The following is an 18232-nucleotide window of genomic DNA, read 5'->3' on the forward strand; positions in this document are numbered from 1 at the left end:
AATTAAAACTTCCCCTGTTCCAGTGTTCGCATACATCAAAGTTTGTCTGACCGTTAAGCTATTAACAAACTTTCAGCTTGCTATTAATCAACTTTTTTTGGTACGCGGGATCCAGGTCTATACAGTTTTACCTTTACCCGACTCCTTTTTTGTAAGTAATTTCTTTCACAAATCGGTTGGTATTGTTAATACAATGAACCATGATGTGTTGTGCGACAGAACTCAATTCAAATTGAAAGTTTATTTCTATAGGGCTGCAAAGTTCATTTCAATAGGGCTGAATGAAATGAATTTGTGCAGAAAACATCGTTTAGGACTAGGTCAGCAATACAAGATGGTCACTGAATGGTTTTGTTATCAAGTCATCAAGAAAAGTCGTAACAATAACTTTACTTGTAATATAGGATTACGAAAAAGTCTGACAATAACGTGCTACTGGATTTTAAAGGATTCATTGAAATAAATAAATTTATAATTATGGAATTGTGGGATGCGAAATGACGTTGTGGTCGCCATTTTTTAGATGATCCTTAAAGTGTATATGACATCACCCTTCCTGTATTGCCATCACCTTGTATTTTTTTACATAGAATCGTAGATCAAATGATACCTCAGAAGAGCTGTTAAGTATAATGTCAAATTTATCACAAAAAGAAAATATTCTAGGACTATTAGTTGGATATGGGGATCGCAAGAGTACGTATGAAGTCATTTTTTTAACGGTTTAAACACCTAACTCCCTCCAATAAATATATCAACAATAGGTTTTAGAATAATACATAAACTTAATGAAACTGATAGCTTAAAGGATTTAAAGTGTATTTGACCAAAAACTGCAACAAATGATGTTAGATGTCTCATTAAACGTCTCATAAACTCTACCAGTAAACTGACAAGAAATCATGGTCTTTACAAAAAGTCTGAAGGTACGTATCCATACAAGGGTGATACGCGCTCGGTGTAGCTGCTCAAATGGATACAGCATGCGCTCCCCTACATATAAACGGCAAACCAGTTGAATCGAAGAGGGTGAGCGCCGAGCGGCGATCACCAACGTATCCACTATGTGGAGCTGCTACCCCGAGCACGGATCACCTTTTTATGGATACGTACCTTGAAGAGTTTTGTGCACATTTAAAAGAGAAACATAAAATGAGCAAAACAATTTCTTAGATTTTGTTCTAGTCAAATCAATTTGAGCATTGCTTCATCATCATCATTCTCTTTGCCTTATCCCTATGCGGGGTCGGCTTCCCTAATATCACAAACCGTTTTAGAGCAATAAATAAATCGTCAGTTTGTAAGAACAATTTCAACACCCCCTATCTCGGAAACGAAGCATTTGCGGGCATACCTTTATAAAGCAAACTGTCATTATTTTATCATGCAGAATTACCCCTTAAAGTTTGCCGTACTTATTTAAAAACACCCTCTATTGACGAAAAACGGGGGTAGTTGTTAAAGTGCCTAACTTTTTCATTATCCAACATAAGCGAATGAATCAAAAAACAGAATGTTAAGAAAACCTGAGGCTATAGTTGGGTTTTAATTTCAGTATTTTATAAAAGCTAGAACATTCCACAGGGTGTTCCAAAATTTGAGAAAAAAACACAGTTTGATTCGTACACCCTGTATACAATGACAATGTACCTGTCTAGCAACAATATTATTACAGCGATATTGTTAAAGAATAAGGCTATAACATATTAAAAAAATTACTTAAATCGGACATCAGGTTTAGGAAATACAAGACATTAAAAATGACCCACCCATTTTTGGGGTGCCCGTTTTTTGTGCCGGTGAGTGTCATCAACATTCTCTTTGCCTTATCCCTATGCGGGGTCGGCTTCCCTAATTGCATTTCTCCACACAATTCTATCTTGGGTCATATCAATGTTAATCCCCTTTATCCCCAACATGTCCTGCCTTATCGACTCTCCCAAGTCTTCTTTGGTCTTCCTCTCCTACTCCTTCCAGGAATCTGCACTTCAGCTATTCTTCGTATTGGGTGATTAACGTCTCGACGTTGAACATGACCAAACCATCTTAACCCATGCTCTCTCATTTTGGCATCAATTGGTGCCACACCTAGACTTCCCCTAATATACTCATTTATAATTTTATCCTTCTTTGTCACTCCACTCATCCATCTAAGCATTCTCATTTCCGCCACATGCATTCGTTGTTCCTCTTTCTTTTTCACTGCCCAACATTCAGTTCCGTACATCATAGACGGTCTTATGGCTGTTTTATAGAATTTTCCCTTCAGCTTCATTGGAATTTTTCTGTCACACAACACACCACTCGCTTCTTTCCACTTCATCCATTCAGCCCTAATTCTACCGCATGCATCTCCATCTATTTCTCCATTACTCTGTAATACCGATCCTAGGTACTTAAAACTATTGCTTTTCACAATCATTTCACCATCCAAAGATACCATTTTATTTGTAGTAGCTCCATCTTTAAATGAACATTCCAAATACTCTGTTTTTGTCCTACTAAGTTTTAAACCTTTTTCCTCCAGAGCTTGTCTCCACTGTTCCAGTTTTTTTCCAAGTCTCTTTAACTATTTCCTACTAACACGACAACATCAGCATACATTAAGCACCATGGAATGTTACCCTGTAGTTTCGCTGTTACCAGGTCCAAAACTAATGAGAATAAATACGGACTAAGCACAGAGCCTTGGTGCAATCCTACTTTCACATGAAATTTATCAGTCTCTCCCACACCTGTCCTAATACTAGTCGTTACTCCCTCATACATATCCCTCACAATCTCTACATATTCACCAGGGACTCCTTTCTTATTGAGTGCCCACCACAGAATCTCTCGAGGAACTCTATCATATGCTTTCTCAAGATCAATGAATACCATATGAGCGTTTGTTTCTTTACTCCTGTATTTTTCCATCAACTGCCTTATAATGAAATTTGAGCATTGCTTATAATGAAGAAATTATCTTCTTTTCATGACTTTACTATTCTAAACTATCAACTTTCTTTTTTCTGACCTTTACACTCAACAAAAGTTTATCTCTGCTGTATATTAGTGTTCTACGTAATATTTATATCTTAATCGATTAATCTGATATAATAGCAGACAAAACAGACACGACGAAACATGAACCTCAAAATTATTAATTTTTTACGAGCCTTGTCTTTGAAATGTCTAATTTCTCGCCGAATTTTTCCTAATTATTCCCATCCTTCGGAAAATCGATTTGTTGACGCTACAGAAAAGCATCCTTTTATAATTCAGGGCGTTAATGACTAATTTATATTCTCGTGGTAGTTCTTCTAACGTCTGCAATCCTGAGTATCCAGATCCATACTGGGTCGTTACTTCACTCGAGAGGAAAATTAAAATTTGGGTTCGAGGAGCAGTTTTCCTTTTTAACTCGTACAAATTTAAATAATATTCTCACTGGTTTAATGGCGACGTTAGGCATTGTATATATAAATTATGTTAACGCCGTAAAAGATAAAATTTAGATGTGTAATTAGGAGTTTTTACGTTAATTGGGGAGTTGTAAAAAGCGCCGTTAAAATTACGATAATCCGTCAAAGTAAAAAAATATTTAATCGTGTCTAGTTTCTTTATGAAATTCCTGAAGAGGCCCAGGCCTAAACGGGGGCAAAACGACGAGTATTGCTGCTTTATAAAATAACTAAATATTAAAAGCTTTTAAACTGCGCGTCAGAGAAAACGGGCACCCCACAAAATGGGTAATTTTTGATGTCTCGAATTTCCTAAACCCGTTGTCCGATTTAAGTGATTTTTTTAATATTTTATAGCCTTATTCTTTAACAATATCGCTATAATAATATTGTTGCTATACAGATAAACTGTCATTGTATACCGGGTGTACCAATCAAACTGTGTTTTTTCTCAAAGTCACCACACACACTAAATATTCTAACATTTATAAAATACTGAATAAAAAAGGCCTCAGCTGTTGACTTTAAGACCTGGTGGTTTGCACCCCACTTGCCCTCTAGAAGTTTCCGGAGAAGGATGTTTCTCGTAGAAACCTTTTGTCTTGTGCTCTGACAGTGGAGTTTATATGTTAGTGACCGGTCTAGTGTCACTCCAAGATATTTGGGCCTATCAGTATGTTCCAGGCGTTGTCCCTCCCAAGAAACATTCAGTTTTACATGCGCCGGATGGTTATTGAGATGGAATGCACATACTTGGGTTTTAGTAGGGTTTGACTTTAATGAGTTTTTTTTGTAGTTGACATCATGTTTAAAGCCTCTTCCATTATCGACTCTACTTGTGTGAGTGTTTTCCCCTTTACGGCGATACCAAGGTCGTCAGCGTAAACAAAACTCTCAGTCTGGGGGTACATTGGTTGGTCGTTGGTGTAAATGATAAATAGGGACGGCGCCAGAAAGCTCCCTTGAGGTAGGCCATTTTTTGGGGTTCTCCATCTGCTCTTCTTTCCATTTAGCACATCGTAGAAGTGTCTATTACACAACAGTGATCTAATGATATTTACCAGGTCATACTCAAGCACAGTGTTATAGATCTTAGCAAGATTCTGTGGTTTATCGTATCATAGGCCGCTGTGAGGTCTATCAAGGCTACTCTTTCTGCTCAAATCCCTCCTCTATGTACTCTGTTAGGTTCAGCACTTGTCCTGTGCAAATGAGGCACTTGGCCAGTTGCCTGGCCTGAAGCCTGCTTGTTGTGGGATTAGTTTTGCATCTAATTTTTCCTGGAAGCGGTTCAAAATGAGGCGTTCATACAATTTATACAAATGGCATAGCAGAGATATCGGACGGTAACTACTCGGTAGTTCAGGATCTTACCCAGGTTTCAGAAGGGCTACTACTTTTGATTTACGACACAGTTTTGGAATCTGGTAGGTAGAGCGACAGATGTTAAATAGATCGAGTACCCATTGTTTCGCTTTTTGTCAGAAGTGTTTTACCTGCTCTGTTAGGATTTCGTCCACCCCAGGTGATTTTCCAATTTTCATAAGGTCCAAGCCATTTTTGAGCTCTTCGATGGTAAATGGGTTTAGCAAGAGAGTTGTTTCCTGTTCTTGAATTCTTATAATCTTTGGCGTTTTGCAACGATGCGCGATGGTTCGCTTTGCCATTCAAAAGCAGTTGGTGGGCTATCTAATTTGGCGTTATTGCACATGGCTCTTTCATCTCTGTGGGATCATCGTTAAGTTTTTTAATCATATTCCAAGCTTGCTTACTACTGTGCGTCATATTCATTTTACTTCATGTCTCGCTCCACCGTTCTTGTCTTAAGGCGCTTAGTATTTGCTGCAATCTCTCCCCTATCTCTGCGGTAACTTCGCTAAATGGGTCTTTACTATATTATTCTTCGGTGTATTTTGTCATTACGTCTTTTGCTTAGTCGTTCAGACCAGATATGTAATGTTGTTGACATCCTCTGGGTATGTGTTTACATGAGGTTCGTTTTACAAGTTTGATGAACGCATCATAGTTTTTGGAGATAAATATAATACAATATATATAATTATATTATATATAATTATATTATATAATAATTATATTATTATTATATCGCACCTCCGCTCAAAGAGTGTCATAAGTCAAAAAAGCAAAGTTTCGAGAAAACGACGTTTAAAGTTTGTCCTACAACATTGTTAAATGTTGTTAAAAACTGTCCAAAACTGTTAAAATTAGAATAATAACTATTTTAGTCAGATACAATGATTTTTGAAGCTCTATAAAATAGCGTATTAAGCATATTAAAATAAAATATATAATAAAATAACGAAAAATTTACGAAATATTTATCAAAAGTGACACTTGCAGTACAACAGCATCATATTTATATCAATATTTATATCAATATTTATAATATCATTATTATTATCTGGTTAACAGACTTATACTATAGGGCCGGTTGTTCGAACGCTAATCAACAATGATCATTATCAAATATTTAATTACTGTCACCAACTGTCAATGTCAACTTTTATTGGGTTGCTGAAAACATAATTGATTATAATTATGAGATTAGTTAATCAATTAACATAACAATTATTACTATAATTGATTAAGTAATTTCGTAATTGTAATCAATAATTATGATTTCAGCAACCCAATCAAAGATGATATTGACAGTTGGTGACAGTAATTAAATATTTGATAATGATCATTGTTGATTAGCTTTCGAACAACCGGCCCTTAATGATGTAACTTTAAATACAAGTAACAACATTAAACACAAAATACTGCAAAAAGAAATATAAATAAGTGATAAATGTGTCACTTTTCTTGAGCACATACGCAGATTGCTTTGAATACAGTAATCACATATACTGCCTTAACTCAACAAACGACGTTTATACAGATCTTAGATGGACAAATGCTTTGCACACGTCGATATGTGACATTGTTTGTTTTCGGTGCGTCGTTGATTTTGGATAATCGTATAATGACACTAGTGGCATCTAGCGATAAATACTTCGCCCATAGTCGTGACACTTTGTGAGATAGGAGTTTATAGTTTTATTAAACTGTTGGTGCAATAAAACCGATTTTAACATTTTTTGAGTTATGACACTTTTTGAGCGGATGTGCGATATATAATGTCTTGTTCTTCTTCAGGTGCCATCTCCGCTACGGAGGTTGGCAATCATCATATTTATTTTAATTTTTGAGGCAGTAGCTCTAAATAGTTGTTTTGAGCTGCATCCAAACCATTCTCTCAGGTTCTTCAGCCATGAAATCCGTCTTCTTCCGATGCCTCTTCTGTCATCTATCTTTCCTTGCATTATGAGTCGCAGGATGCCATACCTACTTCTCGCCCCGCATCACATGTCTTTCTTTCTTTAATTGTAAGTTCAACTTCCTTCACTTTACCTATTCTTCTCAGTACTTCATTGTTCGTAACTCTATCTACCCAGGAAACCCTCATAATTCTTCTATAGGTCCACATTTCAAAGGCGTTAAGTCGTCTAAATATAATATAATTAAATATAAGTATTTAATCATTTCCCAATATTGCACTAAGTATTGTTCTCCTCTATTGTAAGTAAAATCAACTTTAAGCTTAACAGAATGGAAATGTTTAATTCAGATTACTTTCAGCGGTTTCAGTTGTAAAGCGTTGTCGCTAATGCGGGTACTTTTGTTAAAACCACGAACTTTCTGGCTCGGAAACAAAACGACATTAACGGAAAATTATGACCATCTGGTATTTATAATCGACCAGATTTACAATGGCGTTACTTGTGTCGAAAATCACGATGTAATTAATATTTACTGGTCAGGACTAACGGATTACCGCTGGCCTGGCATTTAACGAACGGTTCAGTATATTATAGCGATCCCATTCTCAAATCGTTATCTATTGCCGTAATCTATTTATTTAGTATTGGCCTAATTAGAATTAAATAGCGAAGTATTTATTGGAAATGATAAACCAATATCCAACAAAATTCTTTAGTATTTAATTTATTGTGCATGGATCCATGTTTCTTCTGGGGACGCGGACGTTCACTACTTGAGTGAGACACCGTGACCAACAGCCGACCCTTGCTCCTAAGGCCTATTTCATACTTTACGACTTCGGTCGTCACGACAAACGGTCGTAACGACAGTTAGTCGTACATTCCATTAGTCCAATACAGCAATGTACGGAGCCTTTCACACAGGACGACCGCGACTAACTGTCGTGCCGTTGCTCCTCGCCTGTCGTCCAATGTCACTGCAATGGACGACGGTCGTGTCGTGCCGTGCTATCAGTGAACCACGGGCATAAATTAGTACTTCCATACTTAACGACAGTTAGTCGTGTAGTACCAGTGAATCCAGTGGCACGTACATAATGGCAGACAATATAGATGGGGGATTTTTAATTGCACTGGTACAAAGTAGACCAGTGTTGTGGGACAAAACTTTGGATGTGTATAAAGACAGAAAAGAGACAAGGAATGCATGGCGTGAAGTTTTAGTGGATGTTAACCCTGATTTTGAAAACTTAGAGGACCACGAGAAAACTAAGTTTGGTAAGTTGTACTTTATTTTACATTTAAAGTATACTAGTAAATTACAAACCTGAATTTTTTAGCCCATTAATTTCCAGCGTTATGTAAACGCAACATCTTTATTGCGTTATATATTATTTTTATTTAAAACAGAACATAAAGTACAAATCTAATAAAATATTTTGAAATAATTATGGCATGTAATGTAATACGCATAAACACAAGAAGAAGAAGAAGAAGTATTTTGATAACGATTTCCGAAGTGGAAATCGAAACGTCAAATAAACTTAATCATAAAATAAAATTGTGGCTTAATCCCAACAAAAATAGTAAATTACATAAGAGACCACAAGAAAATAGCTTCAGAACAATGATTATTTTTATGTTAATTAATTACAAAAGATTATAATTAGGATTTGTAGTAAAAATGCTTATTTTAAAGATATGTTGCTTATCTTTGTTTATTTTACTTCTTATGATAAACTATAGTGAAATTTCATGTTACTTCCTGTATTAAGCAAGATTCTATGAAGTATAAAGAGAGCTATAATAAAACTCTAATAATTCAATAAATCATAATAGTCCAGGGCGCATCTGTTTTGAGATGGACGTTGAGAGGTGACTCAAAATTTTTTGCTGTGATTGCTTGAAAATAGATCAAATAATAATATTTGAGTTATCCTCCCTCTCAAAAAGGTCCGGAACATTGTTTAAATAATCAAAATGTCAAAAAATGAAGGAAAAATTCGATTTTTTTCTTCGTTTTTTGATTATAACTTTAAAAGTATTCATTTCCGAGAAAAGTTGTACTGACATAAAAGTTGCGTAATTAAATTTCCTACAACATAGAATTGGTTAAAAATTTAAAAAATAGTCACCCTAGTTGCAAAATAGCATTAATTGCGAAAAAACCATACAAAAACAAGTATTTGCATTTTACGTTTTTCAACCATTTATGCTACACTTAGGACCTTCATATTTTACCCAGAAAAACTTTATGATACAGTAAAACAATACTGTAAATTTCATTAGGATCAGTGCAATAGATTACGCAAAATAAATTTTGCAATCTAGCTTTCGCAAAAAAAATTCATTTTTTTAAAACGTTACAGGACTGAAAATAAAGCAGGTAGCAGGTTGAATTTTTTTTGCTTATAGAAGTGTACTGTACCTTTCATTTGCAAATTGAAAAATTAACATCAATTAATGACCACGGCGTCAGGAAATTTTTTAAATAAACCTTAATTTTAGGTGCTACGCGCAGGACAGCGGTGTTCGATTCACACAAGTTGATTTCCACCAAAATTTCTTCCAATATTTATCTAATATATTTTTTTCTTACTCTATATTTTGTTGTATTTTGATATTTTAATTCCACAAAAATCAAACTAATTTTATTATTGTTTGTGAAATATTGTTTAAACAATTGCTTATGTTTAAAAATAATAAACTTTTATTCTCTAAGTTAAAATATATTAACAAAGAAAGTTTTTGCTATTAAAAGTGTTATTTCAAAGGATAGAGTATGTGTTTTTATTTTGCAATTAACAAATTTATTTAGTTATATCGAAATGTAATAAAAATTAAAATGTATCAATCATTATCAAAGGTCATTGGAATGCCCAATCAGAGCAAACTATCTGCTGTCCTGCGCGTAGCACCAATAATTAATGTTTATTTAAAAAAATTCCTGACGCCGTGGTGTTAATCGATTTTAATTTTGCAAAATTGCAAATGAAAGGTTCAGTACACTTCTATATGCAAAAAAAATGTCAACTTGCTATCTGCTTTATTTTCAGTCCTGTAACATTTTGAAAAAATGAATTTTTTTACGAAAGCTGGATTGCAAAATTTATTTTGCAAAATCTATTAAACCGATCTTATTGAAATTATCAGTGTTGTTTTACTGTATCATAAAGTTTTTCTGGGTGAAATATGAAGGTCCTAAGTGTAGCATAAATGGTTGAAAAACGTAAAATACGAATACTTGTTTTTGTATGTTTTTTTCGCAATTATTGCTATTTTGCAACAAGGGTGACCATTTTTTAAATTTTTGACCAATTCTATATTATAGGAAATTTAATTACGCAACTTTTATGTTAGTACAACTTTTCTCGGAAATAAATACTTTTAAAGTTATAATCAAAAAACGAAGAAAAAAATCGAATTTTTTCTTAATTTTTTGACATTTTGATTATTTAAACAATGTTCCGGACCTTTTTGAGAGGGAGGATAACTCAAATATTATTATTTGATTTATTTTCAAGCAATTTCTGCAAAAAAATTTGAGTCACCTCTCAACGTCCAAATGTACTAATATTTTTACAGATGCGCCCTGGTCTATAAGAATTTTAATCCCTTAGGCTTAGGAGATAAGCGGGAAAACCCATCGTTATACCTGCCATGTAATAAACTAATATTTGTCTGCAGAAAGCCCAAATTTATTATATTGTTGTAAAATAGTACCGGCACATTTGTCTAAATTTAAATACGCACCAATCACATCTGCAGATGTTCAAAGAACTGTTTCTACGTATAAATAATTAATTTTTGCCCGATTCATTTTACGCCCTGTGCTCTCTACGACAATAAGATGAATACTGTCGTAAAGTGTGAAAGTCCGATGAGCACGACAAACGGTCGTACGACCGTTTGTCGTGACGACCAAAGTCGTAAAGTATGAAATAGGCCTAACTAAGCTACTTACAAGTGTAGCAAAATGGTAAAGATCGACCCATATACAGACTTCAAAAATTACCTGAAGAACGCCATTTTGCAACGAAAAAAAAATCGTGCTTGTTTGTACTTTTTCTTTTTTTTTTGCGTCACAACCTTGGGTGGGCATTTGCCTGTCTGGCTATGTCGTTCCATTCAGACATGTCTTGTGCCTTTCTCCTCCATTGTCTTACTTTCATAGTTTTCAGGTCATCTTCCACGTCATCCAACCATCAAGTTCTGGGTCTTCCTTTCTTTCGTCTTCCACTGTAACATTTTCTTTGCTGATTTTACATCTTCTTGTCTCCGGACTTGGCCCAGGCATGACAGCCTCTAATTTTTTACAAATCGCACAATATCGTACCCTTCATTCAATTGATTAATCTGGTAGTTTCTTTTTTCTTTAAGGGCTCCATCATCCTCTTGATCGGACCATAAACTTTTCTCATTATCTTTCTCTCTTATGGCTTGAGTTGACATTTAACTTTTCTTGTTATTACCCAGGTCTCACATCCATAGGTTACTACGGGTTGATTCATGTTCTGCAAATAATAGTCATTTTGGTTCTTTTGTCTAATAATTTCGATGACATCAATCTTTTATTAACACAGTATGTACGATTCTCATTGTCTCATTAATTTAGCCACTTACGGAATTCTTTTAATTGTTTTTGTACCCAAATATGCAAAAGGGTCCACACGTTCGATGGTACAGTTGTCTATTGGGATATTATTTTCATTGACAGGTCTCCTATTGACTGTAAAGGTCGCTGCATATTATCATGCACGTAGCGTTGTTTCCGAAAAATATGATTTTACCGAACGGAAATGTAAGGTGTCTGATACGATACATTCCAGACCATTAAATCATTCCATTCCAACCATTAAATCATATTTTTCGGAAACTAAACGTGACGGAAACGCTACGTACATGATAATATGCAGGCGACCTTAACGTACTTGGTTTCTGTTTCACTTATTTTAAGCCCCATTTTTCGTGCTTCGGGATCAATTTCCCTAATCTGTCATTAGTCGTTGTGTGCTCCTGTTACTCATAGCTGCATAATTTGCAAATGCAGTAATTTGTACCGATTTGGTATTTATCTGGCCGGCTGCATTATCATGACCGCCTAAAGAACTAGTTTGAACATCATGGTTGAGAGTCAGTTCTCCATCCATACTCTTACTGCTGCTTTTGACCCCTTCTAGTTTCATGGCCTTTATCGATCGTTAGATAACTTGTTAGTTATCTAAATAGTGATGTAGTCGATTTTCCGTATCCATTGTCTTAGATTTTTCAACCATGAATTCCTTCTACTACGACTACGTTTACCTTGGATCTTTTCCCGAATGATCAGATGGACAAGTTCATATTTTTCAGGGTGTCTCATAACATATTCCAGTTAAATATAAATGATTTACAGTAGGTATATATTGTTGTGATCTTACTTTTGAAATCTAATGATGTTCTCAGATGTAATTTAGTAATTAATTAATCAATAATTATCTCATTAATCAAACAGATCAAATACCAATATAGTGTCAATCTCAGGGCTAAATTATAATATCAATTACTTACTTTCGTGGCTTCAAAGTATTTCTCAGTGGATTCCTAATCGGGATAGATAAAAGAGAGTAAAATAATACACACATACGGATTTCAATTGGAAATTATAAAAATCGTTTATTTTATCTAAATGGCAATAACTGCTTAATATTTCTTATATCTTATCTTTCTATCTTTATTTAATACAACAGTTACAAAAAATGGGAATCTTCTTTCTTTTTGTCTCCAAATTTATTTTATTTATAATGAACTATTATTATTTATCAGTAACAAATTGATTTAGGTTTGATGAAAATTTTTTAATAGTGATTGTGTGGCTCAATTTTCAATGTGGTATTTAATACACAAACCATACATTCATGTCATAACAAAATAGACTGACCTTTACTGATGATTTGACAATGTCTTCACACAAAACACGTTTCCTATTGTCTTGGGTTGCGATCTAACGACTCGTCCCAGTCTTCCAGTAATGCCTCTGCTCCTTTGAAAACTACGCCTCGTACAGCCCTCGTTCCTGCCTTCTCCTGATGCCGTGTTCTACCTTTTTCAAACACTTCAATAAAAAACCGGGATACTCTAGACGCAAGGAGTTATATACTATCTCGACTCGGTCTATCACTCGCTCCACGATATCTTACTTTTTATTTTTTTAAAGACAAAACTAACCAACCCGGCGTTTCACTTTTTTGTACACACTTCTCGAACACTGGACTTCGCCTATCTCTCGCTCAAACCATTCTGACTCTCATTCCTCATTCATTCTCCTCCCAAATACCCCTTCCAGCATTCCAAAATCACCCAATCCCAAGCAACTTTCAATTATCCGTATTTACCAACACAAACTTTCCTTTTTCTAAATATCTTAATGGATTTCAAGAAAAAATAACATTCCCCATTTCAATTTTACTTTCCACATTAACCTTCTTTACAAATTTAATAACCTATTATCTTATTTGCTAGAATATGAATTATCGGTGGTTATTCACACCTTTCCACGAACACTTTCTTTTTAACCATCACTCTAATTGTTTACTTGAGTCGTATTGTTCCTGGGGTTCGTAAACACTTCTCCGAAACACTTTCTTAAAAACTACCTATACATAATTTGTTTTATACAGGGTGTTCCAAATTTACATGCCCGCGGTCGAGAAAAATGAAAACCTTTATTTTTATTTGAATTTTAAATATAACTATAGACTTTTATTTCTTATGTCAAATAGGAATATAACAATATAAATCGCTATTTTCTGTTTTGAAATGTTAAATATGTAGGACGCCCACCCTTGTGGGCGTTTAGATTAAGTTTCAGTTTATATCTACTGTACTTTTGCCGTTATTTTGGAGTAAACGTAAAAAACTTTACCTATATTGAGTTGGTTCAGTCGTAGTTGGCCCTTACCTGGAAATATAGAAAGTTCACATTAGTATCAAAAATTATAAAATTATTTCTAATTTAAAATTACAATAACAATAATTTTATCTAATATTTATATATATATATATATATATATATATATATATATATATATATATATATATATATAAACAAATGAAATAGAGAATGCGGAAAAATCCCCTTACGAACAATTCACACATCCACTACATCTACATCTTTTGTTTTTTCATAAACATTATATATATATATATATATATATATATATATATATATATATATATATATATATATATATATATATAAAATGTTTATAATCAGGTATAGTCTAAGAGCTAGTGGACCCTCCGACTAACGGTCGTCCTCTAAGGCTAGAAATTTTTCTAGTGATAATTCATAGCACATCAAGGCTAAAAACCATGACCTGGCAGGCCTCAGCGGTGCACGTGTATCTACCAGGTGAATCGAAAAGTGCAAATTTAGGGGGTAAAATAAACTTTCTCCTGTAAGGTTTGAATTTAAGTATGTGTTTGAGTAAGTCATTTAGAAGAAATGTGTACAATGACAGGCGATTCTGAAGAGCATAAGACCTTGCCAGGCGAGGGGAAAGATTAGGGGTTTTTCCTAAAATTATTCTTTTTGCATCGAACAAATTTTTTTTAGGTTTTTTGAATAATTCCAAACAGAAAAGGTCTTTAGTGATTTTTCTCTTAAGTTAACAGTTTTTGTTATATAAGCGATTGAAAATTTTGAAAATTGCGAAATCGGCCATTTTTAACCCTAAATCGGACATTTATCTAAAAATTTCAAAGTTGCCAAGGTAGGTAGATATTCTTTAAACATTGATTGATGAAATCCCAAAGAGTATTTTTTTTTAATACGATATCGGAAACGCCTTTGTTTTTTAATTGCTAATCAAGCGGACGCGACACGGATTGTTTTTTAATTGCTAATCAAGCGGACGCGGATTGTTTGAGTTGGCATAAATTCATTATCTCGAGAATGGGCAAATTTCGAGAGAAATCCTCAGACAGGTCGATTTTTATTTTTAAATTAGGACTTTTTGGCATTTATGTAATACTAGTGACGTCATCCATCTGAGCGGGATGACGTAATCCATGATTTTTTTAAATGAGAGTAGAGGTTGTGTGATAGCTCATTTGAAAGGTTATTTAATTATCTATTCACTAATATAAACATTAACATAATTTTTATACAGGGTGTACAAACATTTTTTTTTTATTAAATTAACTTTGATTAAATTTGACAAATAGAAGAACATTTTTTTTGTACACCCTGTATAAATAATTATGTTAATGTTTATTTTACTGAATAGAGAATTAAATAACCTTTCAAATGAGCTATCACGCAACCCCTACTCTTATTTAAAAAAATCATCGATTACGTCATCACGCCCAGATGGATGACGTCACTAGTATTATATATATGCCAACAAGTCCTAATTCAAAAATAAAAATCGACCTATCTGAGGATTTCTCTTGAAATTTGCCCATTCTCGAGATAATGAATTTATGCAAACTCAAACGTCCTCACTTATACTACAGTGACGCGCAAGCTTGATTAGCAATTAAAAAAACAAAGGGGTTTTCGATATTTTATTGCAAATAATGAGTCGGGATTTCATCAATCAATGTTTAAAGAATATCTACGTACCTTGGCAACATTGAAATTTTTAGATAAATGTCCGATTTAGGGTAAAAAATGGCCGATTTCGCAATTTTCAAAATTTTCAATCGCTTATATAACAAAAACTATTAACTTAAGAGAAAAATCACTAAAGACGTTTTCTGTTTGGAATGTATCAAAAAACCTAAAAAAAATTTGTTCGATGCAAAAAGAATAATTTTAGGAAACACCCCTAATCTTTCCCCTCGCCTGGCAAGGTCTAATGCTCTTCAGAATCGCCTGTCATTGTACACATTTCTTCTAAATGACTTACTCAAACATATACTTTTTAAACTTTACAGGAGAAAGTTTATTTTACCCCCTAAATTTGCACTTTTCGATTCACCTGATAGATACACGTGCACCGCTGAGGCCTGCCAGGTCATGGTTTTTAGCCTTGGTGTGCTATGAATTATCACTAGAAAAATTTCTAGCCTTACAGGACGACCGTTAGTCGGAGGGTTCACTAGCTTTTAGACTAGTAGTCGTATCAGTACACTGTTCTTGACTTAAACGGTAGGTACATGTAATGTTATAATGTGATAAATAGGAATAATATTTGGATCAGAAAAGTATAACCAACAAGGTGTTGTCAACACCTTGTTGGTGGTGTGGTTTGTACATTTCTTTTCGAGAGTACTTTTAAATTAAACATACTACATATCAATAATAAATATTTAATATAATTGTTGAAGAGTATTTCATTGTTGAATATCGGCGATCGGCGACCAAGGAAAAAAGGAGATAATGAAGACCTCAAATGAGATAGAGGCATGATCTTAATAAATATGCTAAAACAGCACTGGATAGAGTAATATGGTTAAAATAAGGCACGATAGATATGGCGACCAAGGAAAAAAGGAGATAATGAAGACCTCAAATGAGATAGAGGCATGATCTTAATAAATATGCTAAAACAGCACTGGATAGAGTAATATGGTTAAAATAAGGCACGATAGATATACAGAGTTGGGATAAAGTATGGAACCAAGCAAATATCTTTGCAACGAAAAGAACAATACTTATGAAACTTTGCATGCAAGTACAGTGACACGAAAGGCATCTGATGCCATATTTTTTTTTCTACTCCACTTCCGGTTTCACCGGAAATATCCTTAACTTATTTACTTTAAATGGGACACCCTGTATATTTTTGCAGATTTTAAAAGAATTTGTTATTTTTAATTCATACATAGCAATTTTAGAAGAAAGAACTATTAAAACAAGAAATAAATCTCTTTACAGTTAAAAATAGGTTAGTTTATTTACGTTAGGCCAATGATAATAAAAATGAAAAAAAAAATTTCAAATGTTGAAAATGCCCGCCTTTCTCCTCCTAACAACGTGCAAGCCTATAAATAAATTCGTGAGTCACTCTGCAAGATTTCTCCACGTATTAGTTCACATTCCTCAATTATTCTTTGTCTCAAATCCTGCAAGCATAATGGTCGCCTAACGTAAACACGTGATTTTAGGAAACCACAAAAAAAATCTAACGGGTTTGAGGTCCAGAGAACGAGCGGGTCACTCTATGAATCCTCTACGTCCAATCCATCGAATTGGAATATTCACCTCCAAAAAATGAAGATTCACCATAACCAATTATCATTAACAATTTTGGTCTACAGTATAGATGGTACTCGTTTATTTCCTACTACGTTGTATTAATACAAAAAATTATCTACATACACTTTTTAACAAATGTTTTCTTCCAAATTTGGTATGTACGAATTAAAAATAACAAGCTCTTTTAAAAACTGTAAAAATATACAGAGTGTCCTATTTAAAGTAAATAAGTTAAGGGTATTTCCGGTGAAATCGGAAGTGGAGTAGTAACAAAAAAATATGGCATCAGCTGCCTTTTGTATCACTGTACTTGCATGCAAAGTTTCATAAATACTGTTCTTTTCATTTCAAAGATATTTGCTTGGTTCCATACTTTATCCCAACTCAGTATAAACAGTAATTCTTTAGACATATCAACCATTCTGACTGTCTCTTCCAGGTATTCATGTCTTATCTCTTTATATCTTGTAATAAAAGGACTTGAGATTGCAGATGTTTAAACCATGGTTACTCTAAATTACGACTACAGAATAAATTTAGACCATCCATCCAGGGAAGATGAGTTTTATCTAATTCATTGAATATACTAACTTCAATAATGCCTTAGCATTCCTTAGCATTCTAGCATTCCATGTGGATTGTTTTCCTTTTTCTGTTTTGTCAATTTGTTCTCCGTAGTCGTTTTGTTCTTTCGACCAAATAATTCACTATATTTCTAGAGTTTAGTTCTTAAATGAGTCAAGAACATCTACAAGTTGTGACAATGAGTGTTGTAACAAAATAGAAACTTATAAACAATAAAAAGGACTCTTTATTGCATACACTTTTTTGACTTTCTTGCCTTATAACATTCTTCTGAGTAAAAACCCATTTGTTTATGATAAAATCTCTCATTACAATTTTTTAATCAAAGCTTTCATAAAATCAAACTCTATTGAAACAATGGAAACAACGCCCCCTAAAATTCTTATTTGATATCGATCGACTTTTTCCCGTCTTTCGTCATTTCTTTTTTATTCAAATAAACCATTCCATTCAGTTTTTAACACATTTAAACGACTCGGGCAGTCCCCTTTAAGAAATTTAAACACATTAAGCATTAAGTGAAATAAAATTTAAAAGCATTTTATAGTCCCTGGAACGATTCGGAATTTATAATGTTATTAATTAGACAAGTCTGAAAGCTTAAGAGCCCATTTTATCGTGTTTGATTAAATGCACAATGAGCCTAATGGTTCAATATAAACTGAAATAATCGGACAAATCCGAAATTCAATCAAGCTCAAGCTGAAATAAGAGCTTTATTGATACTTTCTTTA

The 18232-nt window shown here is 33.8% G+C and overlaps 2 protein-coding genes across 8 annotated transcripts in view; one reads left to right on the forward strand and one right to left on the reverse strand.

The window, feature by feature from the left end:
- LOC126881894 (calsyntenin-1) overlaps nt 1-18232 on the reverse strand; it is a 673839-nt gene that overhangs the window by 523679 nt on the left and 131928 nt on the right. The window contains exon 2 of one of the 3 annotated variants that reach the window (XM_050646546.1): nt 13632-13667. The exons of the other annotated variants lie outside the window; for them this stretch is intronic. Coding sequence (XP_050502503.1) covers nt 13632-13667 — 36 coding nt within the window. The remainder of the gene's footprint in view (nt 1-13631; nt 13668-18232) is intronic. 3 annotated transcript variants of the gene reach the window in all.
- The window catches only part of LOC126881895 (glucose dehydrogenase [FAD, quinone]-like), a 176938-nt gene that overhangs the window by 50356 nt on the left and 108350 nt on the right, over nt 1-18232 (forward strand). Inside the window, exon 1 of one of the 5 annotated variants that reach the window (XM_050646550.1) lies at nt 7807-8005. The exons of the other annotated variants lie outside the window; for them this stretch is intronic. Coding sequence (XP_050502507.1) covers nt 7825-8005 — 181 coding nt within the window. The 5' untranslated portion in view covers nt 7807-7824. Of the gene's footprint in view, nt 1-7806; nt 8006-18232 lie in introns of those variants that run through there. 5 annotated transcript variants of the gene reach the window in all.

This window comes from Diabrotica virgifera, chromosome 3 (genome assembly GCF_917563875.1).
Source record: "Diabrotica virgifera virgifera chromosome 3, PGI_DIABVI_V3a".
Classification (NCBI taxonomy): domain Eukaryota; kingdom Metazoa; phylum Arthropoda; class Insecta; order Coleoptera; family Chrysomelidae; genus Diabrotica; species Diabrotica virgifera.